General features: G+C 56.3%; 1 protein-coding gene across 3 annotated transcripts; it reads right to left on the reverse strand.

The window, feature by feature from the left end:
* Positions 1–11,352: 11,352 nt before the first annotated feature.
* On the reverse strand, positions 11,353–22,834 carry ZNF311 (zinc finger protein 311). Of its 3 annotated transcripts, none has more exons than XM_080806133.1 (7): positions 21,481–22,834; positions 20,610–20,927; positions 20,184–20,262; positions 16,767–16,843; positions 16,381–16,531; positions 15,943–16,044; positions 11,353–13,730 (listed from the first exon to the last, which is right to left on the reverse strand). In XM_080806133.1, exons 2-7 carry the CDS (start codon positions 20,616–20,618, stop codon positions 12,208–12,210), a joined length of 1,941 nt encoding a protein of 646 aa, XP_080662259.1. In that variant the 5' UTR covers positions 20,619–20,927; positions 21,481–22,834; the 3' UTR covers positions 11,353–12,207. The 3 variants fall into 3 exon arrangements, with proteins under 3 accessions (XP_080662259.1, XP_080662260.1, XP_080662261.1); XM_080806134.1 differs by having other exon boundaries at positions 20,610–20,670; positions 21,481–22,818; XM_080806135.1 differs by lacking the exon at positions 20,610–20,927 and having other exon boundaries at positions 21,481–22,818.
* Positions 22,835–24,146: the final 1,312 nt, after the last annotated feature.

Here is a 24,146-nt window from a genome sequence, read left to right on the forward strand (position 1 = left end):
GGAGCACTATTGACTCCTGGAAAGCGGGAGCACGGTTCCTTCGAGTAGAAGGAAGGCGAGACTGGGATGTGTGCAGAGCCGGAGGATGAGGGGGCGGGGGAGGAGGAAGGCTGGGGCAGGGTCCGGTCCCTCCCCTCCCGCCGCCCCGCCGCCGGCCCGCGGGGTTCCGGTCTGACGGCGCCGCGCCCAGGCCCCCGCGCCGCCGTCCCCCCGGCGGGCCTCTGTCGCGCGTCGGAGCTGCGGGGCTCCTCCTACTCAGCACCCGCTCGCTGAAGGCACGTGGGGCGCGGGGCGCCGCGGGGGCGGGGTCCCTCACGGTGACCTTCCTCGCCCCGGCTCCCCGGAGCACGGGTCCCGCCCGCAGGGGACTGGGGGACGGGGGTGGGGTCGGAACGGCCGTGGGGCTGCTGACTGCGGCCCCCGGCGGCTGGGAAAGCTCGGTGCGAGCGAGAACGGCGGGTCCGCGCGCAGGAGCGCGGGGCGGGCGGCCGGGGCCGGGCCGGAGCCCGAGATGCTGCGCGTCGCTCGGCTCGGAAAGGGGCTCCCCTCGCGCTCGCGGCCTCCCGCGCCCCTGCCCCGGGGCCACCCTCGTCCCGCACAGTCTTCCCGTGTCTTCTCTGTTTGGGAAAAAGGCCGCGCTTTTTCTCGGGTCAACGAGTATTTTCACATTTGCAGGCGAACTCCGTGTTTTCACGATTACAGGCTCCAAAAGACGGTCCTCCTGCCGAGACCCGGGATCGAACCAGGGACCTTTAGATCTTCAGTCTAACGCTCTCCCGACTGAGCTATCTCGGCTCCGCGCCCGGCCCCGCCGTAACGCGGATGGCTTCGTCGCCGGGGCCGGTCCACGCGCGGCGCGACGAGCGCCCGGACGGTAAGTCCGGCGGCCGGTTCCGCCTTGGGGCGCGCACGGGCCGCCACGGGCAGGAGGACGCGCGCCTCGGCGCCGTGAGGACCGCCGGGGCCGTCCCCGCCGCGGTGCCCCCTGGCCGGCCGGCGCGGGGAGGTGCAGCCCGCGGCGCTTGCGGACGCTGGAGGACGGGCCAGGCGCGTCCAGCCCATAGGCCGCCGCAGAGGACGGCCTTGCAGCCTCCCTGGTGGTCTAGTGGTTAGGATTCGGCGCTCTCACCGCCGCGGCCCGGGTTCGATTCCCGGTCAGGGAAGGGTCGTTTTTTTCCTCCCCCGCCGGTCTTTTCGCCGCCAGGCCGGGCGGAGGATCCTGTAAAGACTCGGCCTTGGGTTCTGGAAGAGTTAACGCCTCGTTTTCACACGAGGTGCCTTTTGCTTAGAAATTCTCCGACAGTGTTGATACTCCAAGTGTAAACGACGGGCAACGGAGTTACAGAGCGCGCCCCCCCCCCCCCCCCGGCGGACCGCGGTGCGGGCCATCTCAGGTCGGTTGATGGCCCCCGGGGCGGGGAATTTCGGACCGAAGCGGCCACCCGCAGGGTCGTTCCTCACCCGGCGAGCAGCCGCAGGACGGTTAGGAGAGGAGGGGCCGGGAAGTCACGTGGCGGCGGCAGCAGGTGCGCGCGGGGTCGCCCCGCAGCACCCCCCGCCCCCACCCCGGTCCCAGCCCCGCCCGGTCCCAGCGCAGTCCCGGCTGCCGGTGGCTGTAGCTGTCGGATCAGGGGTCCCGGGCGGGGAACTGCGGGGGACCCCCGGACGCTGGCGCGCGCGGCCCCAGCATGCCGGACCGCGCACCCGCGAACGCAGATTGTCACCGGCCGACTCTGTCCAGGCTCCGGGTGTCTGTGCTGCCTGGGTCCCGGCCGAGCGCCCTGGCCCGAGTCTTTGAGACTCCGTCCGTCTAAGCAGGGGCCACACTGCATTGCTTATTTCCTTCTCATTTCTCTTAAAAGTTCCAAGCACGTCTGACCTCTGCAACCCGCCACGCAAGCACCGTGGTGCCTCTCATCGCGCTTCACCAGCGGACGGGGACACGATCTGTCCATGACCGTGTTAAATGAAGCCGCAGTCTTCTGGTTAATTGCACATCCCCTGCCTTCCCGCCCCCCCCCCCCGCCCCCATATAAAATTCATGATTTCCAAAACCTCTGTGAGCTGGGACACTCCTTTGTCATCTGGTCAATCCTCTCCTTCAGTTAGTAACTTTGACACGTATAAGATTAAGTTGTCTAAGAAATTTGCCCATTGTGGACCTGGACACTAGCTTGGCACTGAGTGTATGTAGGAAACCAAAATCCACAAGGAGCAGTCTGGCGGGCGAACAGGGCCAGGACCCACTGTGCTAAGATACAGCTTAGGGACATTTTTTTCTCTGTGGAGAAAGAGTACCAGCTTATTAGAGAAGGAGAAAAATCATACAGCTTACAAAGGAGAGTCCCTTGTCTCTAATCTGATGAGCTTTATGTGGAGGAGTTACCAAAAAGAAAAAAAAAAAAAAAGCATTAAGCACATTCAGGTGTCCCATCCAGACTGCTTCCTAAAAAGAAATGTAAAAAGAAATGAAGCAAAGGACTGTTGTAAATACAGAGAAGACGGAATACGGCGGTGCTCGGGAAGCAGTTGCCATCGGCCTGGAGCCCTGATTTCCAGTGAGAGGTTAGGCAGAAAGGCACAGAACAGCTTCAGTATATCCAGCAAGTTGACAGACTATACTGTCTGTAGCTCGCACTTGGTCAGTCTTGCTGAATGAGTGAGTGGACTGCTGATACAATCACTTTCTCTCACCGTATGTCCTCATCGTTCTGTACGTTTCCCCCTGAGCTCATCATGCAGGAATGCAAACACGAGAAAGAGAAAACTGGTTCCTGGACTGATGTCTTGAGGGACCACGGTGAAGTCTGTGAAGCACCGACTCAACACCCAACAGGAGGGCACTCTTGCTCTGTGTCTCTAAGCCTAAAATGGTCACCAAGTGCCTGGTCTGTACCAAGCTCTGCCTATCTTGCCCTCAGAGATCCAGACCCCCTGGGAATATGCAGTCCCAACAGTGGAGCAGAGTCTGCTGCTGGGGTGAGGGATTGAGGGAGAACCAGACAGAGCCCAGGCGAGGACAGCAGACACCGCAGGTGAGGAAGGAGGCTCCCACTTGGGGATACATGGTGGAACAGGTAACAGTGAGGCTTTGGCAAGGAAATCGGGAAGGGGGTGACAGTGTTGCTTTTGCTCTCTTGATAGAAGATTCTCTCTCCCCAGGAAAGAACATCTGGGAATTGCTACAGTGTCGCAACTGAGAATGAGGAGACACCCGTGAATCACTTTGTGACCTTTCACATTACTTATGTATCTATTTATTTGTTTTTTGTAGCAACACGATCACTTGATTGAGTATTCATCCCTCTGTCCTCCCCCTCCCACCTGCTTCCCAAGGAAATCCTCAGTTTCATTCCACGAAGTCACTGGCTGGTTCACAGGCCACCTTCTCTCCACTGAAAGGAGGGTGGAAGACGGACAAACAGGAACCCGTCCCACACAGAGGGGCGTGTGGGGCTCTCTTGGGGCTCTGAGTTGTGATCCCGGGGTTGTTTAAAAAATGGAATGGGAAGAGAGAACGCCACGAGCAGGATGTGAACGGGTGCAATGCCACTGAACTCTGCGCTTACAAATGGTTAAAATGCTAAATTGTAGGTAATGTCTATTTTAAAGCACAACTTAACACAAGAGGCCCTGTCCTGGGCTGGGAGTAAGGGAGTTCCTGGCCCCGGTGGGGGCAGTCCCGTCACCCCCAGGCTGCAAAGCCAGGGTTCGGCCATCCGGGAGAGTCGCCTCCTCCGCAGGCGGATGGACGCTGCGACCGCGGTGCGGGCGCTCTCGGGCCTGCTGGGAGCTCGGCAAGCAACGCGCCAGGCCGCCACTTCCCAGGGGCGTCTCTGGCTCCCTAAGCCAGGCTGTCTGGTCCCACCGGGGGCTGTGCACGTCTCCCGAAGACGGCACTCCGGGGGAGCCCCGTGACCCAGCCCCCGCTTCCGCCGCGGCCTGGGGCTCCTGCGGGGTCGGCGGAGGGCGGAGCCCCGGCCCCTTCAGGCTGCGCGGGAGGAGCTCGGGGTTGAACCCCATCCGAGCCGCCTGCGCCGTTTTAGAGGCGGCGGAGGCCTGCGAAGGCCGAACGGCTGACCGTGAGGGCCGGAGCCGGGCGGGGCGGCGGCCCCGAGGACACCCCGCTTCGGGCGTCCGGAACCCCGCGAGCGCGGCCCGGGGCTGCGGTAGCCGTTACCGCGCAGAGCCGCCCCCCCCCAGCAGTTCGGGGGCCTGTGAGGAAGGCGGGTCTTCACCGTAATGGCCGCTCGCGCCACGGCCTGAACTGCCGACGGAGAAGCGCGGAGCAGCGACCGGCCCCAGCATCGGCCGCGGGAGCCCCGCGCCTGCGCAGAGGAGACGCGGCGTGCACGGCCGACGGCCTGCGCGGTGACGACAGACGGGCCTGCGCGCGGCCGCCCGGCGGCTCGGGTGGGCGGGGTCCCGGCGCGCAGTGCGCGAAGCCGGCCGCGGGTCCGGAAGCGGGGTTCGGGCGGGGCGCTGGTCCAGTCTCTAGGGGCCGAGAGGGAGACTCCGCACCGGAAGTGGTAGCGTGGCCGAGCGGTCTAAGGCGCTGGATTAAGGCTCCAGTCTCTTCGGGGGCGTGGGTTCGAATCCCACCGCTGCCAAGACTTTTCTTTCCTTCGCGCCCAGGGCGGCCGCGTCCTCCGGTCAGTTGTCCTGCAGGGACCGCTGTTTGCGCAGAGGCCGGAGAGGGCCGCCCGGGAACGTTCGGCCTGGAGGACGGGTCAGTGCGGGGCGGAGGCGGCGGGGGCGCAGTCCCACGGCCCAGAAGTGCTTCCAGGACCTCGGAGGGCGGCCGTCCTCTCGGCGCTCGGACCGAGCCGCCCGCGCCCGCGCCGTCGCTCGTCTTCCTGCAGCCGCTGCCGCGGCCTCACTTGCAGATCGGAAGGCGCCGGTGCTGGGCCCACGACTGCGGACCCCCTGCGCCGGGCGCCGTCCAGCCTCGGGTCCCACCCCCCCGCCAGCGCCGGGTCCCCCCAGCCTCGGGCGCCGTCCAGCCTCGGGTTCCCCTGTCCCGCCGGCGCCGGGTCCCCCCAGCCTCGGGCGCCGTCCAGCCTCGGGTTACCCCCCCCCCAACTCCCAGCGCCAGGTGCCCTCGCGCTCGGGGTGCCCCCCACCCTCGGTGCCCTCTGGCGTCGGGGGCCCCTCCCAGCGTCGGGTGCACTCCAGCGCCTACGTCCATCGCCCGCTCTCTCGCCCTCGACGGGCTTTTCTGCTTCCACTCGCCTGCCTGCCGCGTCTCTGCGACCGGCGCTGTGGGGCTCCCTGCCCTGAGCGCACCTTACGCACCCTTGGCGTCTCGTTCTCATCTTCCAGTCGTTAGCTTGGAGGCTGTTTCCTCCCGGAAGCCTTCCCTGGCTCCCCCTCTCCCTCCTGCCAGCTCCAGCGTTACAGTTGGGGGTGGGGAGGGGGTGTGGAGGAGGAGAGCTCAGAGCACCCCGCCCTCACCATGAAGCTCAGGGTCCAGTGCGGTTCCCAAGCATTAGGTAAGTTATTGTGCAAATATGGTATAATTTCTGCCAAAAAAAGATCGTTCTCTGTGTGTGGACTTCGAAGTTCCGGATTTAAGAGGATAGAGAAGTTCAAGAAGAGCACAGGCCGCATGCTGGCTGGAAGGCCGCGCACCCCGTTGTTCCGCGCGGTTACTACTGGAGGGATGGCCGGCAGGTCTTCACCGCGTCTGCTTCTGCGTGCAGGGTGGGGATCCTTATCATTTCCCTCACCAAAACCAATTCTCTGATTCTCTGCAGATACCAACAAATCACACAAGACTGTACCCCACTTTATTTATTTTAAGATTTTTACTTCTTGGGGCACCTGGGTGGCTCAGCTGGTTAAGCGTCTGCCTTGGGCTCAGGTCATGATCCCAGGGTCGTGGGATCGAGCCCCGCATCGGGCTCTCTGCTCAGCAGGAAGCCTGCTTCTCCCTCTGCCTTTCCCCCTGCCTGTGTTCTCTCTCTCTCTCTCTGTCAAATAAATAAATAAATAAAATCTTAAAAAAAAAAAAAGATTTTTACTTCTTAAGTAGTCTCTACACCCAAGGTGGGGCTCAAACTTATAACCCCAGGATGAAGAGGCACAGGCTGTAGGACTGAACCAGCCAGGCACCCACCCCAACTGTAACCCACGTTAGATAGCATTTACAAGTCCCAGATTTCCCTTACTTCTGACTGAGCAGCTATAAATCCGGGGTTACAAAGACCCCCTCCTCAGGTTGGATAAGAGGCCCAGGGCAAGCTAGGCGGGGGTTGGGGGTTCCGGAGCTTCCGTGCCCGCCCCAGCTGGGCCGCCTTCCCAGCACCACCATGCCTTCAGCATTTCTGAGGCTCTCCTAATTCTGTCACTTAGGTTATTATTAATTTTTTTAAATGGACAGTTTTATCGTGTAGACGTGACAGGTTGTAATCCCCAACCCCTCTCCCCTCCTGGGAAGGTTGGGGAAGGAGGTGATGCTGGACGTTCTAGGCTTCTAACTACGGCTTGGTCTTTCAACTACTAGACTCGTTCTGAAAGTGTCTAGGAATCTACCCAGCATGGCCTTGTTAGAATAAAAGACGCTGCTGGCACGCAGGAAATTCCAAGAGACGTAGAAGCTATGTCAGCAACTGGGGACAAAGACCAAATATATCTTTCTTCTTATTCCACAGAGTCCGTAACTGTCCTTTGTCCTGGACTGTCTTCCAAAGATATGCATATAAAGAACAGCCTTGGAAGACAGAGATGGTGTCTCTGGTGCGAAGGACTGGGGTTCTGAGCTCCCTGTGCCCAGGCTTCCTGTCCTGCGACACTACGCCCTCCGTGTGCAGCATCCGTCTGACCCATCCGAGGCACCTTGTGGGAATGGGTGCTTTTGAGGCATCTGCAGGGGGGCTGATAATGTGGCTCCTGTTCTTACCTGAGAATAAAATGTCCTTTATCTTGGAAGGGTGGCAGAATATGTCACTTTGGCATAAGAATTATTTCGAGCTAAAGGCACTTAACAATACAGGTGCAAGAAGGGTGATCTGACCCTGTCCTTTTCCTTCTGGAAAGCAGGAGATAAAACCCTTATGTGGAAGATGTCCTCCTTATGTACCAAGATGTAATTTTCTTAACATCCAGGGTAGGAGGTCGAAGCTGGAAGGATTCCTTACCGATCTTGTTAAAATAATTCTTCCTTTAGCCTCCTCATCTGTTTTACTTGTCCACCATTTCCTCTCTTTTGTTCAACCTCGTGTAAAAGCAGTTCAGTTTTGCCACTTTTCTGGATATTCGTTTCCTTCTGAGGGTTCACTTGTCATGTAAAACTTTCATGAAGTAAGTTTGTATGGTTTTCTCTTGTCCATGTCCCATGTCAGGCCCCGATGAAAATCCCGAGAGGGTAAGGTAAATTTTTTTTTTTTAAAGATTTTATTCATTTATTTGACAGAGATCACACGTAGGCAGAGGGACAGGCAGAGAGAGAGGAAGGGAAGCAGGCTCCCCACTGAGCAGAGAGCCCAACGCGCGGCTCTGATCCCAGGACCCTGAGATCATGACCTGAGCTGAAGGCAGAGGCTTAACCCACTGAGCCACCCAGGCGCCCCTCCCTTAGGATTTTGAAGGCATTACTCTGCTGTCTGTCATCTTCAAGTGCTCTTCTTTATTATTCCAATGGTAATTTATTTTCTTGTCCTTTATCTTTGACTTTTCTTTTTCCTGCCTGAAAACTCTGATGTCTTTCTTTTATCCACAGTATCTGTGCAGATGTTTTGCCATTCATTGAACCACGTGCTTGGCAGGCCTTTCCCTGTAGGAACCGATTTTCTCACACGATGAGATAATTTCCTGTCTCTCTTGATCATTTCATTCTTTTGGAACTTCTGCTAAATGGGATTCCTTCTCTAGATTTTTTTGTTTCCCTTTTATTTTATACTTTTGACAAGATATGCAAGTATAAACATTTTGAAGCACAATATCAAAATGAGCACTTTTGAACAGATCACTCAAAATGTAGAACTGCGGTGTCCAATATGGTACCCACGAGCTCCAGGTGGCGAGTTAGCACTCCAAACGTGGCTCATGTGACTGAGGAAGTGAATTTTTAATTCTATTTAAAATTAAAATTTGGGACGCCTGGGTGGCTCAGTTGGTTGAGCAGCTGCCTTCGGCTCAGGTCATGGTCCCGGCGTCCTGGGATCGAGTCCCACGTCGGGTTCCTTGCTCCGCAGGGAGCCTGCTTCTCCCTCTGTCACTCTGTCTGCCTGTGCTCGCTCTCTCTCTCTCTCTCTCTCTCTCTGACAAATAAATAAAAATCTTTTTAAAATTAAAATTTAAAAAGAACATTCTGCATTCTGTTACTGCAAAACTTTCTTTTTATTTATTTTTTTAGTAACATATAATGTATTTTTTCCTTCAGGGGTACAGGTCTGCGAATCATCAGTCTTACACAATTCACAGCACTCACCATAGCACACACCCTCCCCAGTGTCCATCCCCCAGCCACCCCAGCCCTCCTCCCAGCCCCCAGCAGCCTATCAGAAAACTTCTTAGTATGTTAGGGACAACTTGATTTGTGAATTTATTGTTTCAACTGTAAGTTTTATGAAACCCAAGTACAGACCTAAGTATAGTATTTCTAATGAAAATGTAGCTGTAAATGTAGAATACAGCAAAAGAAATACAATACTTCGTTAATATGTTTTTGATTGTATATTGAAATGATAGTTCGAACATAGTGGGCCACTTTGAAATACACAACTAAAATTAATTTCTTTTCATTCTTTTAACGAGGACCTTTTAAATTATGTTTGCGGCTGGCATTACGTTTCTGTTGGACAGGTCAGGGCTAGAATATTACTAAGACATTTGCGTCAACTTAGGTGCCCCTCTCCTATCCCATCACTGTGACTCCTTTTCAGAGGTAACCCCTATGCTGAACTGTTTATCGTTCCTTTACTTACACAGATAATGCACTTGCGAAGAGCTCCGCAATCAAGGTACGACTTGGTCTTCCTCGCTTCTGAACGTCATACAAACGGCACCAAAGTGCACGTCGCCCTCCGGGCCCTGCCCTTCCCGTCCGGACTGTCCACTCTCGACCCGCGTTCCTGTGTGGATAACGCGATTCGGTCGTTCACGTTCGTCTCCGCGAGGCACCCGTTGTTTCACTGGGGCAAAATCCGTGCTCCTACTTCCCGCTGCTGGACATTTGGGTGGTTGCGGGGTTTTGCGGTGACGAGCGAGAGCTCCGTGGGAGCCGTCGCACCGGCCGTGAGCGGAGCGCGCCAGCGCGTCTCGGGCCGTGTCCCGAGGGACGATCTGTAAGGTGGGGACCGGCCAGCTTTACGCGACAGCATCCGTTCGTTTTCCAGAGCGGCTGCGCGAGTTCACGGCCTCAGCCGCAAACACGGCAACTTCAGTCCAGGCCAGCACTCGGTGGGGCCCGTTGTTGTCGTCTTTCTCAGTCTAGCAGGAGTCTCGCGCTGTCCCTGTGCCGAGTTCCTTATCATGGAGACTGGACTCCTTTCTGTGTTTAGTCATCGCTGTTTTCAAATTTTCTGTGAAGGACTTCTTCATGCTTTCTGCCTTTTTTGGGCTTGTCTTTTGCTTATTGATTTAAAGGAAAATTTCTTTGAAGATTTTATTTATTTATTTGACAGACAGAGATCACAAGTAGGCAGAGAGGCAGGCGGGGGGAGGGGGAAGCAGGCTCCCCGCTGAGCAGAGAGCCCGATGCGGGGCTCGATCCCAGGACCCTGAGATCATGACCTGAGCCGAAGGCAGAGGCTTAACTCACTGAGCCACCCAGGTGCCCCTAAAGGAATTTTTATAGAAGGTCAAATCATTTTAAACTGCCACGATTCAACCTTTAGATACAGTAATTCATGAGACTCAACCAAAAATATTTATTTACCTATTTTTGAGAGACTGTGAAGGGGGGAGGGAGGGGCAGAGGCAGAGGGAGAGAATCCTAAGCAGACTCCGTGCTCAGCTCAATGGCTGATGCAGGAGTGGCTCTCCCAACCCCAAGATCATGACCTGAGGCGAAATCCAGGGCTGCGTTATCAACGGAGCCAGCCAGGTGCCCCCAACCTAAAATATTTTAGATGACAATTATTTGCCAAGTGTGTGTGTTCAAAATTTTTTTCAAGTCATGAGAAAATTGTATTTTCCCTCTTTTTGTGGTGAATTTGATTAAAGAAATTCATTTTAATCTAGCTGTATTTATCAGAAAATTTTCTTTAAAATTAACCTTTTTTGATGTCTTGAGAAATCCTTTCTTAGCCTGAAGGTACAAATATTATCCAGAGTTTACTCATAGAAGGATAAAAGGTTGCCTTTTGTAGGTCTTGGCTAGGAATTGCACCGCAAAATAAATTTTAGCGTCAGTTTGTCATTGTCCACAAAAACGCACCCTGGGGATTTTTTACTCAGGTCGCAATGAAGCTATTGATGAATTCTGGGAAGAGCTGACATCCTTATAACACCGAGTCTTCCCTCCACGGACACATACAGCCTTGACCAAGAACAGTCAAATCGGTCTTGAAGAAGAAAAAGAAATAGGACTTAGAGATTTTAAAGCTGTGGTAATTAACCAGGTCGGCGCCATGTGAGGACAGACAGTAGACCAAGGGAACAGAAGGAAAGGCCAAGACTTCGTGACATGACCCTCACAAACCCGTCTTCCACTTGGCCACTGTCTTCCTAGAACACCGCTGTGACCCAGACACCCGCTGGGGGGACTGTAGGCTCTCGGGTCTGCAGCGAGAAACCCCAGACGCTAGCTTCAGCTCCGGGAATCTTCAGCCGTTTTCTGAACATTTTAAAATAAAGAGTGAGAAAGCATTAAAGAAATTTCAGGTATTTTGCCTTGTGGAAAAAGAAGTGCTTCATTTGTCTTGAAAATTTCGAAAGACTGTTTTGTGGGCAGTGAGTGAAACTCGCTCTGGGGGGTTGGCAGGACACCCAACTGCTCCACGTGTAGAAGCCGCAGAACACATCTCTGCTCGTGGGTGGTTCAAAATCTGAAACCTGGATCTTATTCCACTTCTGAAAACCGAGTGAAGTGCACACTCCCTACTTCCGTTGTGAAGGTAAAGTGAAAACAGTCTCATTGTATCGATGTTCAGTGACATATTTCTCAGATTTTGCATTAAGGTGATGAGGTTAAAAATTTCTAAGTGGTTTTTTTTTTTTTTTTTTTTTTTTTAGAGAAGGAGGGAGACAGAGAGAAAGGAGAAAGAGGAGAGAGAGGGAGGATCTCCAGTAGACTCTCCACCAAGCGGGGAACTCAATCTCACAACCCTGGGATCGTGATCTGAGTTGAAATCAAGAGTCTGACACTTAACCAACTGAGCCACCCAGGTGCCCCTGGGATTTTCAATGTCTAATTAACAGCCTTGTTGGCTGTGGTTATTTATTTTAATTCTGTCTGTAAAAAATACTTGTAACGTTTGAAAGAGAAAGGGTGTCTGTTAAGAGATACTGAAAGACTTGGAAAGATAGATGCAAATTTCTCATACATTTGAAAGAGCATTTCATATATCATGCAAATAAATACAGCAAATTTTAAGAAATCAACACATTGACATTTTGATGTATTTATAACAAAGTGAGACGGGCTTCATGGTCTTTCCATATGTAAACTGTTACAGGAGTAGCGCATAGCTAGATCCCACTTATCTATGATTTCTAAATCTGCCCCGTCCTATCTTCCTTTCCCATCCCGGTCTCAGCAATTCTGATCCCACATGGAAAAGTACCATTCAGTCTTTAAGTTAAAACAAAACCAACCTTGCTAAAATTGATCAATATTTTATGAACTAAAACGTGCTCCGTGCGGAACTGAGCTGTAACCTCACATCTAAGAGATGTTGCAGGCGTACTGGAGGGGTGCAGGCCGGAGCCTGGCGGGGCGGGGTGTGTGTGCAGAACTTAGTAGCTAAGTGATCCTCTTTTTATGCCCTTACTTCCCCATCCTGTAGGGATGTTTTATGCAGTCAACGAGTTGGCACTGCACAGCCCTTAGAAGAGTGGATGGCATGCTCCGAGGCTAGGAGATACCTGGTATCATTACGGACCGGCATTCCCGACTGGCAGTGCAGGTGCTCGTCCCAACACCACCCAGCGCGGTCAGGCTCCGGGAAGCTCAGTCGGGGGCAGCAAGCCGGGAAGAACCAGGCTCCGGGGCGGAAGGAGAACGGAAAGCGCCACCACAGACGGCACCGCAGGGGCTGCGGGTCAAACCCCGCCTACGGAGGAGGTCGGACAGGTCCCGGGGAAGGGGGCCTTCCCACCCTCCCCGGGCGCGTGGCCTCGCCATCCTCGATGTCGCCTCTTCTTGTGTCCCGTGAGGTTCGCGCTCACCCTGAAGGCTTTCCCGCACTGCTCGCACGCATACGGCTTCTCCCCCGTGTGCACCCGCTGGTGCCCGACCAGGGCGGCGCGCTGGCGGAAGGCGGCGCCGCACTCGCGGCAGGGGTAGGGCTTCTCCCCGCTGTGGATCCGGCGGTGCTGCGTCAGGCCCGAGCGGTGGTGGAAGGCCTTCCCGCACGCGTCGCACGCGTACGGCTTCTCGCCGGTGTGGATCCTCCGGTGGTTGGTCAGGTTGGACTTCCCGCGGAAGGCCCTCCCGCACTCGGGGCAGGCGAACGGCTTCTCGCCGGTGTGCAGCCGCTGGTGCACCGCCAGGCCGTGCCGGTCGTGGAAGGCCTTGCCGCAGTGCGCGCACAGGTGCGGCTTCTCGCCGCGGCGCGCGCGCTCGGGGGCCCCGCGCCGTCCCCGGGGGCGGCCCGCGCGGCCGCACCGCCCACACGGGTAGGGCTTCTCGGGGGCGTGGGCCGTCGGGGGGCGGCGCGGCCCCGCGCGGCCGCCGCACTGGGGGCAGCCCGCGGCCGGCTCCCGCGCGTGCGTCCGCGCGTGCTTGCGCAGGTCGGAGCTCCGGCGGAAGGCCCTCCCGCACGCGCGGCACGGGTACGGCCGCTCCCCGCTGTGGATCCGGCCGTGCTTGGCGAGGTCCGAGCTGCCGCGGAAGGCCCTGCCGCACTGACCGCACGCGTACGGCCGCTCCCCGGTGTGCGTGCGGCCGTGCAGGGTGAGGCAGTGCCGGAAGCGGAAGGCCTTGCCGCACACGGCGCACTCGTGCGGCCGCTCGCCGCTGTGGACCCGCTGGTGCCGCCGCAGCCGGCTCGCGCTGCCGAAGGCCTTCCCGCACGCGCCGCAGCCGTGCGGCCTCTCCCCGCCGTGCGCCTTGCGGTGCCGGCAGAGCGCCGACGGGCTGCTGAAGGCCTTCCCGCACTGCGCGCAGCGGAAGGGCTTCTCCCCCGTGTGCGTGACGCGGTGCACACACAGCTGCTTTCTGGTCTTGAACGCTTTCCCGCACTCGTGACACGCGTGGGGCTTCTCGCCAGCACGGCCGCGCCCGTGGAGAAGCGCCTCCGGGTGCCAGGGGAAGCTCGGGCCGCGCGCGGCACCTGGGCGGGGGCTCCGTGCGGTCAGGGCTCGGGTGCGCGGGGTGCACTTGGAGTCTGCGCTCAGGTTGTTGGCGAGCCCCGCCCGGGCCCTTCCTTCTTCGCGGGTCCCCTTCTCCTCTCCCAGTGTCTCCATCCCGGCCGGGTCCCCTGCATTCTCCGACTTGACATCCTGGGCACAAGCTCCTCCAGGCTCAGGGCGCCCGGACAGGACGCCGCCGACTTCCCCACCCTCAGACACCTCCTGCTCTGAACTTGCCCTCTCAGTCCCGGGCCGGGTCCGGTCCGCTGACACTAAGGAGACAAACACGGCAGATCGGCGAGGTGAACGGGTGAAGCCCTTGGAAGAGGACATGACTTTCCCAGGCTGGGAGAGCGCTAGGTCGTGGCCGAAGGCCGGGGCAGCTTGGTATAGTGAGAAGTACCAGGATAGCTCGGACTCTGCAGACTTTACAGAAGCCCCTAGCAACCTGCATGTCCTCGAGACTCTCCCGGGGTAGTGAACGGCAAATTCATACGCCTGGTCACCCGGGTCAGGAGACTGAGTCACACCCAACCCTCTCCCTCCCTCAGACTTGCTCAGCTGACCTTTCACAAATTCCACCTGAGACATGGCCCGCGGTCTACCACCCCAGGGACCCGTCTGCCCTGCTCCGCAGTGTAGCTCTGCCCTCCGGGGTGCAGGGCACATCCGGTCTGGGCTGTCCCTCCCCCAACCAGGCCAGGTTCTCTATGCTTAGACTCTGGATCCAGGCTCTGACCACAGCCGGTGCTGGGGGGATGGCGCACGGCTCGGGGAAGGAACATTCTGCCGCAGCCCAGCAGCCAGCGGGACAGTCTCCCAGGAAGGAGGGACGGAGACCTACTGAGAGGCAGAGGGGACAGTGGGGCGAGGGGCCTGATGTCCCCCTGCTCTTAGCTTCCAGGACATCCCGAATAATAAATTCTCATTGTTTTGCTCAAGTTAGCTTGAGTTAATTTCTGCTGCCGGCAACCAGAGTGTAAATCACTCCTCTCTTCATCTAGCTCTACCCCTTCCTCTCTTTTTCCTGCCAGGGCATTCTTGCTCCCTAACTGCCACGCCACCACCCTTTAAGTGTCCTTTAACCTGGCTCCCTTTGAATCTATGCTCTACTCTGCTTCCAGATTTTTCTTTCTAAAAATCTTTCTAAAAATCAAATCCTCTCGTGCCGCGCCTCGGCTTAAGTATCTCAGGGGCACTGCACGTTAAGCAGCGTGCAGGCCAGAGTCCCAGCTCTGGAGTGGGCCCTCCGGGCTGAAACCCGAGCTCTGACCCCTACTGGCTGTGCAGCCTGGGAGGACGACCGCAGGACCCTGGGCCTCCGCGGCTCATCTGTGAGACGGGATCAGTACTGAGGCGCATGTGTCTGAAGCGCTGGCACACGGCCGTGCATGCTTCGTCAGCGTCCGCTACGACTGTCAGGATGAAGTTCGAAGTCTGCAGTTTATAAAAACCCTCTGAAAAACGGGTCCCCACACCGGCCTCCCCGGGCCCTCTGCTCTGGTCATGCAGCTCGCACTTCACGTTTTCCCTCCTCAACACTTGCCCACATTCCCAGAATGCCTCTCCCCTTCTTCCACAGTCAGTGGGTCCCAGGTCAGGGATAGATGCTTCTCTTCTGTGTTCCATGTCCCAGGTACGTATCTGTGACTCTCACTATTCTGTGCTGTGCCATCACTCACTACCTGCCTTCCCTACCGGGCAATAACATGGCCGCCATCTCTAGTTCCTTGTATAGTGCCTGGTATACAGCAGTTGCTCAATAAATGTTTGCAGGATGGCAGGAGGGAGGAGAAAGGAACAGCAGTTATTGTGATAGGGCAGTTGGGTTGGTCTACAAATATGGGGCGCTTCTTTGAAGGACGAGTGGGGAAACAGTTTGAATGAGGAGCTGGGGCCTGTTTCACAGCTGACCCGGTAGGCGGTCGGGGAGCGTGAGAGGCATCGTGAGAAAGAGGTGGACCCAAGTACAGACACAGCGAGGGCTCTGTGGAGACGGGCTGCGGGGAGACGAGTTTGCCTCTCCAGAGGCCAGTGCGCTACCCAGTAGACACCAGGGGTTAGAAGCGAGAGTGCTGGCCGGGAAAGGGGAGAAGGGAGCCGCGTCCACGCAGCCGGCCCCTGCCGCGGAGCTCGGAGCTGGGGCCGTGAGGGAATAGAGAAGGGCAAAGCGTCAGAGGCCCGCGGCTCAGTGTGGGGAGGGTCCTGAGCAAACACCCAGGGCACAAAAGCAGCGTTCCCTGCGCACTGGGGTGACTGATACCCAGCAGGGAGATGAATTCGCTGAGCTGTTTCTGGGGCCAAACTGCACGGCCTTTAGATAGGCACCGAGAGGCAATTAGATGACGACAGAGTAACCGCTTGAGTAGTTTGCTGCTGTTCGTCTTCTCTGCGTTCGGGTGCCTGGGCAGGTGCGGACGGATGACCCAGCCCCAAGAACACTGTCTGACCATCGGCCCCAGGGCACCCAGCAGGAGGACTCACCTGGGAAAGAGCGGCTCCGGGGCCCCCAGTCCTGCAGATCGCGAACACGGGGCTCCCCCCGCTCCAGACAGGAGATGAGAGGCGGCTTGGGGCCGGCGAAGCCTGGTTGTGGAGAAGGAATGAGTGCGCAGAGCAGCATGACAAGGGTCCTCGCACCCGGCCTTGACCCCTCTGCGCGTGCAGGGAAACAGGAAAGAAATGGCCACTGGGTGGAGAGAGGGTCCTCGGGGGTCTGGTCACATGGAGACGCGTGTGCGAATGCTCACAGAAGAGTCGTTCTCAGAAGGCGGAGGCGGAGACCCCGTGGAACTGCCCCCGCCCTGGCGACTGTTCTGCTCGGTGACAGGGGCGGTCAGGGGGCCCGGCGGGCGTCGCCCAACAACGCAACTGAAGGGAGAGGAGAGGAGGCGGCGCCCAGCCCCGCGGGGACGTCCTTACCGAGCGAGACCAGGAGCCCGTAGTTCTCCAGCATGACGGCCGCGTAGAGGCGCCGCTGCGCGCGGGTCAGACGCCGCCACTCTCCGCCGCTGAAGCGCACGGCCACGTCCTCGAACGTCACCGAGTCCCGAGGCCGCCCGCGCCCGCGGTCCTGCAGGAAACCCGGCGGCGCGCTCAGACGCGGGCGCGGGAGGCCTCGCGGGCGCGGGTTCGCAGAAACGAGAGCGGGTGCCTGTGCGCGCGTCCGGGCTCCGGTGGGAGGAGTGGCCACAAACGGCGGAGGAACCCCAGGGGAAGGAGTGTCACCCCTGCACGGGGCCGGGGACGAGAGAAGCGGGCGGGGCTGCGCTGTCAGGAGGGGCGAGGGCGGGAGGGCGGCGGCTCACCCGTGCGCTCGTCGCTCCTGGCGGGGCTGCGCGGCCTCCCTCCGGGGCAGACGCACGGTGCTGCGGCGCCGGTGGGGCTGAGAGAGAAAGCAGGCGGGTCAACGCGGCACGGTATTACCGAAACCCCCGCTTTCTTCCCGTCTTCCCCGACGAAGAAGCTTCTCAAGCTCCGTTTTCCGCGTCGTTTCTCCAGCCTCGGCTCGTGTCGGGCAGCAGGCCGTGGCACCAAGGCGGGCGCGTGGCCAGCGCCCTCCCTCACCTCGCGCGTTTCCTAGAATGGCCTCACCCTCCCCGAGCCCACACCACTGACTCCTGGCTCCTGGGATAACCTCTCTTCTAGTATTCGAACGTTCCAGTCACTTCTTCCAGAGACCTGGGGCGCGGACGGGGCGGGGAGCAGAAAGGAGGGAAGGCGCGGAGCGGACGCACCCGGGCAGGCCCGAAGCTTATTCCTTTCACTAACTTAACGGCTGCTCTACCTCCAGCTCGTTTCTTAGAGGAACACCACCTTCCCCCTGCGATTCGGAACGTCTCCTAGCAACCCCCGAGCATAAGCCCTCCCGCCACACCACTGCCGGACAGCCCACTGCAGGGCCCTCATTCCTTGCTGGGGGCCCGCTCAGCCTTTCTGCGGCTTCGGCGTCGGCGGCGACCAAGCCTTCCAGAGCGTTCATCAGCACATCCCAAAGCCGGGTGGGAAGACTCCAGAGGGGTTAGTCACCAGTTGGTGAGACCCGACGATTACCCTGTGGCCTTAGGTCCCCCAAATTTCATTCCAATTTTACCAAAACTTCAATTTGGGAGCAAACTGGTTTTTTTCCCAGAGAAACTTCCCACAATTCTTCTTCGGTTTAGGCTACTCTCAGCTTTTGACCAAGACCTGGGCTGCTTTAGTCCTTGTGGGTCCCCCCATCACTCGCTCTGTAATTCTTGGTCGCACACCGTCCCACACCCACCAGGCCTGAGCACAGCTCACTGAGCAGCTGCTCATTCTGCTCGGCTCTTTGTGGCATCAAAAACAGAAACCCTCCAACTGTATTTTTTTTTTCGATCCACATTTTGTCACGAACATTTTCAAGTATAGAGAAAAGCTGGAAGAATCGTTTAGTAGGCAGTCACACACTCACCTAAACGTTTGGAGTGCGTGCTCGATCACACATCTCAGCCCTCTATTAGCCCACTTTATTTTTTGCTGCATTTCAAAGTAACTGAAGATATCAGCATACTGCACCCCGAAACTCTATATGGCACATACCATGAACGAGAGTTCAGTATCTGTTTACCTTCCTGTTGAGGAGAAAGTTCCTACAGTAAAATAAACAAGTCCTGAGTGTCCCACTGGATGAGCTTTGACAAAGCACACCCTATTTAACCCAGACTCCCCTCCGGGTATATCGCAGCGGAATCTCTACCATACCCCCTTCACAGACCGGGAGTTTTGTGAACGCTCAGTGGTTCTTCTTCTTTTTTTTTTAAGTGCTCCTCACATTAAGAATTTTTTTGAATTGTGGGGAAAAAATGTAACAAAATTTACCACGTTAACCATTTTTAAGTGTACAGTTGAGCAGTGTTGACAACACTCACAGTGTTACGTAATCTTGAGAACTTCTTCATCCTGCAAAACTGAAACTCTAGGGGCGCCTGGGTGGCTCAGTGGCTTAAAGCCTCTGCCTTCCACTTAGGTCATGGTCTCAGGGTCCTGGGATCTTCCCCCTCCCCCTCTGCCTGCCTCTCTGCCTACTTGTGATCTCTCTCTGTCAAATAAATAAAATCTTAAAAAAAAAAAACTAAACCTGAAACTCTATACCCGTTACATAGTCGCTGTTTGTCCCTCCTCAATCCCTGGTCACTACAGTGATTCTCAGGCTTTGTTCTTTAGCTTCAGATTTTGAAAGGTCAATTTCTGTCCTCAAGTTAAACATGAACTTGGGAGACAGGCTATGTGCTCAAATGGCATGAAACTACCTTTGCCAACTCAGGCCGCCGTAACAAAATACCCCAGAACGCGTGGCTTACATATTGGAAACCTACTGCTCACGGTTCTGGAGGCTGCAAGCCTGAGATCCAGGAGCCGGCACGGGCTCTGCCTGGCTTGCCGTCCTTCTATCCTCACCTGGGGGACCCCACGGATGTTCTGGTCTCCTCCTCTAATAAGGACACTAATTTCTTCATGCGGCCCCACCCTTACGTCTTTCTCTCAACCAAATTACTTCCCAAAGGCCCCACCTCTAAATATCACAATGGGGGGTAGGTCTTCAACATGTGAATTTTGAGGGACACAAACATTCAGTCGGTAACTATTTGTTAAAGCAGTGTATGGATACAATCTAGGATGACATTCATCCACTTATATTTTATGTCAGATGACTGTGAACTTTATGGTCCTCACAATCCCCAATGGGAAGAAAATTTAAGGTCTTATGAAAAAAGAGGACCGGGAGACTCAGGTCAGATGTGAACCATAAGAAGTGTGTACAATTTTATATTTAAAAAAAGAAATAACACCCAAGTTAAGCAATGTTGATTATCTTCTACCTCTTGAATTTATATCAAAGATGTTCTATATTTTTAATTTTCATTTATGATTCCTTATACGGTGGAAATTTCAGGATTTCTCCTCTGGAAGTTCCAATAATATACTTTTCTTCTTTTTAGATAATATATACTAAAAGCCTACTTTTGAGGTGCCCAAGTGTCTAGTCCTCTGCCCAAAAGTCTGTGTCTTTTAGGGTGTGACTGGGACTCCAGAACTGCTGAATGTCGTCTCCTAGGTTTTACCTCCATCAACCACTTCTCCACAGTCTAGACCACTTTGCTTTTCACACGTCACCACTCAGCACCCCTAAAGCCCAGCCTCACATTTCCCCATCTTCCTTTATTTTCCCAAAAGCTTCACGACAAAACCTTTGCTCCTTCTTTGCTACTGTTTTATCTTGTTTCTCAGGGACTCATTCTATACTTTTAAAATCTCAGGGTTCCAAAAAGGTCTACAGAACTAAAATTATATACGCTCAACATGGACACGCTGGCAAAACTGGTGGGGTAGGAGTTACCGAATGATACCATACGTTTCATGTACACATATGTAAGTTATTTATCATACACGTCAAGTTGTACATGTCGTTAAGTATATATAATAAGGTATACAATTCTTTGATAAGTTGCTCTGTAGGATCTTTTCTTATGATTCCGTTTTCCAAATTGGATGTAGGATGAGGGCAGAAACTGAATATAGTTCCTCTCAATACTGACCCAAGCCTGGCATAGAAATAACAGAAGACATCCAGCAAATGCTCAGTAATGAGTGGATTTCCAGGCTCCAGGAAGCATGTTCTCCCTGCCCCCACCCACTGCCCATGCCACGTCCCAGCTATTTTCAGCTGCCGTCCTCCTGGCACAATACCCTGTGTGCCTCACCTCTTTCCTGCAGGAGCTCAGCATCAGGGGTCCCAGGCAGCTGGCGTGGAGGGCCTGGACTCTCATGTGACACCATCACCTATTACGAAGCACAGAAAAACTCAGGGAAGTTACGGAAGGGAGGAAAACAAGCTCTAACCAACTATGAAGCTTTGTCCGTGGAAATCAACTCCCAGACATTCTGGGCGGGGAGGGGGTGGTGGTGGTGGTCGTGGAGAAATTCAGGGACTCAGTCCCTGATACACTTTATGAAAAACAGAGAAGTCTTCCAATTCCTATCACTGGAAAGCTTTCACAGTCACAAGGCCGTCCAGCAGAAGTATTTTGAAGTGGGAAACTTCCACCACGTCCCTCACTGCTTTCCTTTTCTGTCCTTGCTTCTCCTTCCTCCTCCTCGAGAAGTGTCACAGACCCTCCTTTCCTTACCTGCTGCATCTTTTGACGCAGCTTTCTTTACAGTCTTCCACCACAGTCCAGTTCTTCCCCGCTGTTTGGGTCAAAATCCCAGAGTCAGTTCTGGCTTTGCCCAGACAAGTCTGGAAGTGGCCTGGGGGATGCCAGCCAAAGGGCCCCTGCTGACCCACAGGGCAGCTGGTATTTGGCCCGATGTGTCACACAGTGCCCTGGATTTGGGGTTTCTCAGCAGCATTGAGCTAACTGTGGTCTCACACCTTGTCTTCCTGAATATTCCACGAAAAGGAAAAGAGAGGCCAGCGAACACAGGGAGGAGTCGCTGGGGATTATCTGTGGGAGAAGAGGGAGCAGAGGAAGACAAACTGAAAATGTTCGGCATCTGGAATAGAACCTCCACAGCTACCATCCGGGTGCAGGCCGCCATCCGCCGCCTTGCTCTCATTCTTACTAGCTGGTGTCCCTATGTCTGTCTTTCCCTTCTGCCTCTTCTCATACAACGGTTGGACGGGTAGGCTTAAAACTAAGCTGGATTATTTCAACTCCGTTTAAAGCCTCCCAGTCCCCAGTTAACTCAAAGCAGTGGTGTACAAAGCTGTATAAATGTGCCCATCCCTTCTGACCATCTCTGTCGCTTGTTCAGAATAAAAGCTGGTCTCCCAGGGGCATACAAGTCTACAGAGGGGCCGAGTACCGCTCCTACTAGTCTCCTGGTTCAACCGACCTCACGCACACAGACCCCTGGCTTCCGGCTTAGGGCCTTTGCACCAGCTGTGCCTGCACCTCAAGCAATCCTCATGGCAAAGGGTCTGTCTTCTTCCCGAGATCGACTCTAGGTGCCCTACTAAGGCCGCCACCTGCTCTCTTTCCAGCCCAGACGCCTTACCTGGCTTTACCTTTCCTCTTTTTTCCAACAGCGCTCGCCCGCTTCCCGACACGGTAAATTACTCTCGTCCCGCGTCTGTTACGTCTGGTCGGTCCCTCCGTCCCTAACTCTAGGCTCCCAGGCTCTGCAGGGCAGGGAGCTCTGGCCGCTGTGTGCACGGCGGTGCTTGCAACGCCCCAAGCAGCGCCTGCACCGGCGGCTCAGCGAATGAGCGCAGGCGCGGACGCCGGGGAGCACAGTCGACGGGATCAAAGACGGGACGGGGCCGCTGGGAGCGAGAGCGGGAGCGGGCCGGAGCACCGGCGGGAAAGCCCGCTCTGCGGGGCGAGCCGGCCGCGGAGCCCGCCCCTCCCGCGGAAGACCCTGCGGTGCCGGCTGGCCGCTCGGGAGCCCGCGGCTGAGCGCCCGTCGCGCACCGGCTGCAGGCGCAGGCCCTCCCGCCGCCCTCCCGCCAGCAACCGGAAACCGGGGACCACTGCGCCTGCGCCGCTCCCCAGTCCTCCACCACCCACTTCCGGTGGCTTTCTAGGAAACGCGGCCCCCTCGCTGGTCCGGGCCTCCCCGGCAATTCCTCCGGGCCCTCTCGCGTGCGTCCCGGGCGTTCGCGCGAGTGTCTCAGGGCGCGAGGGGCGCGGGGTCGCGGCGTCCGTGCGTCAGCGCCGCGGCCCCTTGCCGCGCGGGCTCGCGTTCCGCGGCGGCGCGCGGGGTTTTCTGACGTAAAACAAGAAAAAGTCACTTTAAAAATGAGCCAAAAGCACGAGGTAAATGACGCAATGGTCCTTCTTAGAAGTTAAGAAAGTGGTTCTGAGCCGTTGCCCCGACACGACCGTGGACAGACGCCCCGTGAGCCCGCAGCTGCTCTGCGCTCGGGCGCGACGCCCCGTGAGACGCCGCCGCGCCCGCCGGCCGCCCCAGCCCCGGGCTGGCGGCGGGAGCGTCCGAGGCAAACCCGGGGCCGTGGTCCGGCGGTCGTGGTCCCGGAGTGCGTTTGGGCGCTTTCGGCGGGACGCGGGGCCGTTTTCCCACCAAACCTGCTCCGTGACGACCCCCGGTTCCGCGGGCGGCCCTGCTCGTCCGAGTGCCCGGAGCGGGACCGGCGGCCGCAGGGGCCCCGCTCGCCCGGGAGACGCGCGCGACGCGCTCCTGCGAGCCCAGACAGTCTCGGCGCTCGTTTTGGGTCGTTTCTCTTCCTGTTCCTTTAGTTTGGACCTAGAGTAGCTGCTCCTCCGTCTCTCACCCTCCTCCCCGCGGTGGAACGAATCGGTGGTTTGTCCGGGGGCTCCCACGTGCTGGTGTGTCCGTCCGCGTCCTCCGCGCCTCGGGCCTTGACTGTCCGTTAGCCGGAAGTCGGCCCGAGAGCTTGGGGCGAGGCCGGTTTCCGCTCACGGGCGCGCTGCTCCGGGCGCGGCGTCCTCGCTTCGCGTCGGGAGGCGCGAACGTCTGACCTTCACCCCGCGCGACCCGAGCCCCGCGACGCCGCGCCCTTCCGGAGAAGTTCCCCGGCACCCCTGCGTTGGCTGCTTCCCCCTACTGATCTTTGCCCAAACCATCCATTGCACTCGGGTTTGCAAAATGGTGATTTTTCTCATTCAGTGATTTTTGTCCTATCTACGAACAGGAATTTCTTTTAAAGGACTTTTTTCTCATTGGCATATGCATTTAGGGCTGTTTGGTTATCCTGAAATGCAGTACATACGGAAAAGACCATGAATGTTTCCTTTTCAATTTAATTGCCGGTGTTCAGAGTAAATGGTCGCTTGGCCCAGGTCCCGTGACCAGCCATGTGTTGGCCATCCTTGGAGGTGGCCAGCCACGAGCCCTGCCTTCCAGGATTCATTCCGTGCATAGCTCCCTTGCACACTCCCTTGCACACTGTACCGGAGCTGGTGTGTGCGACCAGTTGAATAGGGCAGGAGTGATGTTATGTTGCTTCCAATGTTAAGTTATGAAAGAGACTGTGGCTTTCAGCTTTGTCTCTCTTTCTCCCTCCCTCTGAAGCCCCCGTCAACGGCCATAGGAGTGAGTTTAGAACTGCATCCTCCAGGCCCCGCCAAGGCTTCGGATGACTGCAGCCCAGCGCAGAGACCCCACACCAACAGCTAAACTGCTCTCGGGTTCCTGAGCTACAGAAACTGTGAGGTAATAAATATTCGATGTCCGATTCTACATTTTGAGGGTACGGTTTTATGCAGCAATTGATAACTAATCTTTTTGAACCTCATTACAAGCTCATGGATTTTTCATTTTTATGTATTTATCTTTAAAAAAGGTTTATTTATGTGAGAGAGAAGGAGAGAGAGAGTGAGAGAGGAGAGAGAGAGCAGGAGCAAGGGTGAGGGGCAGAGGGAGAGGAAGAGAGAGAGAGTCCTCAAGCAGACTCGTGGCTGAGCACAGAGCCCGATGCACGGCTTGATACCAGGACCCTGAGATCATGACCTGAGCCGGAATCCAAAGTCATCCACTTAACTAACTGAATCACCCAGGTGCCCCTACAAACTCATGGATTTTTAAAAAAACACATTCGGGTCATTATTTTTGATGTTCAGATGATTCCATCTTTGGGGGGTGGGAGTGCCTCTGTTTTGTCTCCTGTGCCCTTTTTATGTAACTCTGAGAGTCTTTGTTAGCTTTTTTATTCTGTAGCAGGACAAGATATTTCAGGCTTA

The sequence above is a fragment of the Martes martes genome, assembly GCF_963455335.1.
Source record: "Martes martes genome assembly, chromosome: 6".
Taxonomy (NCBI): domain Eukaryota; kingdom Metazoa; phylum Chordata; class Mammalia; order Carnivora; family Mustelidae; genus Martes; species Martes martes.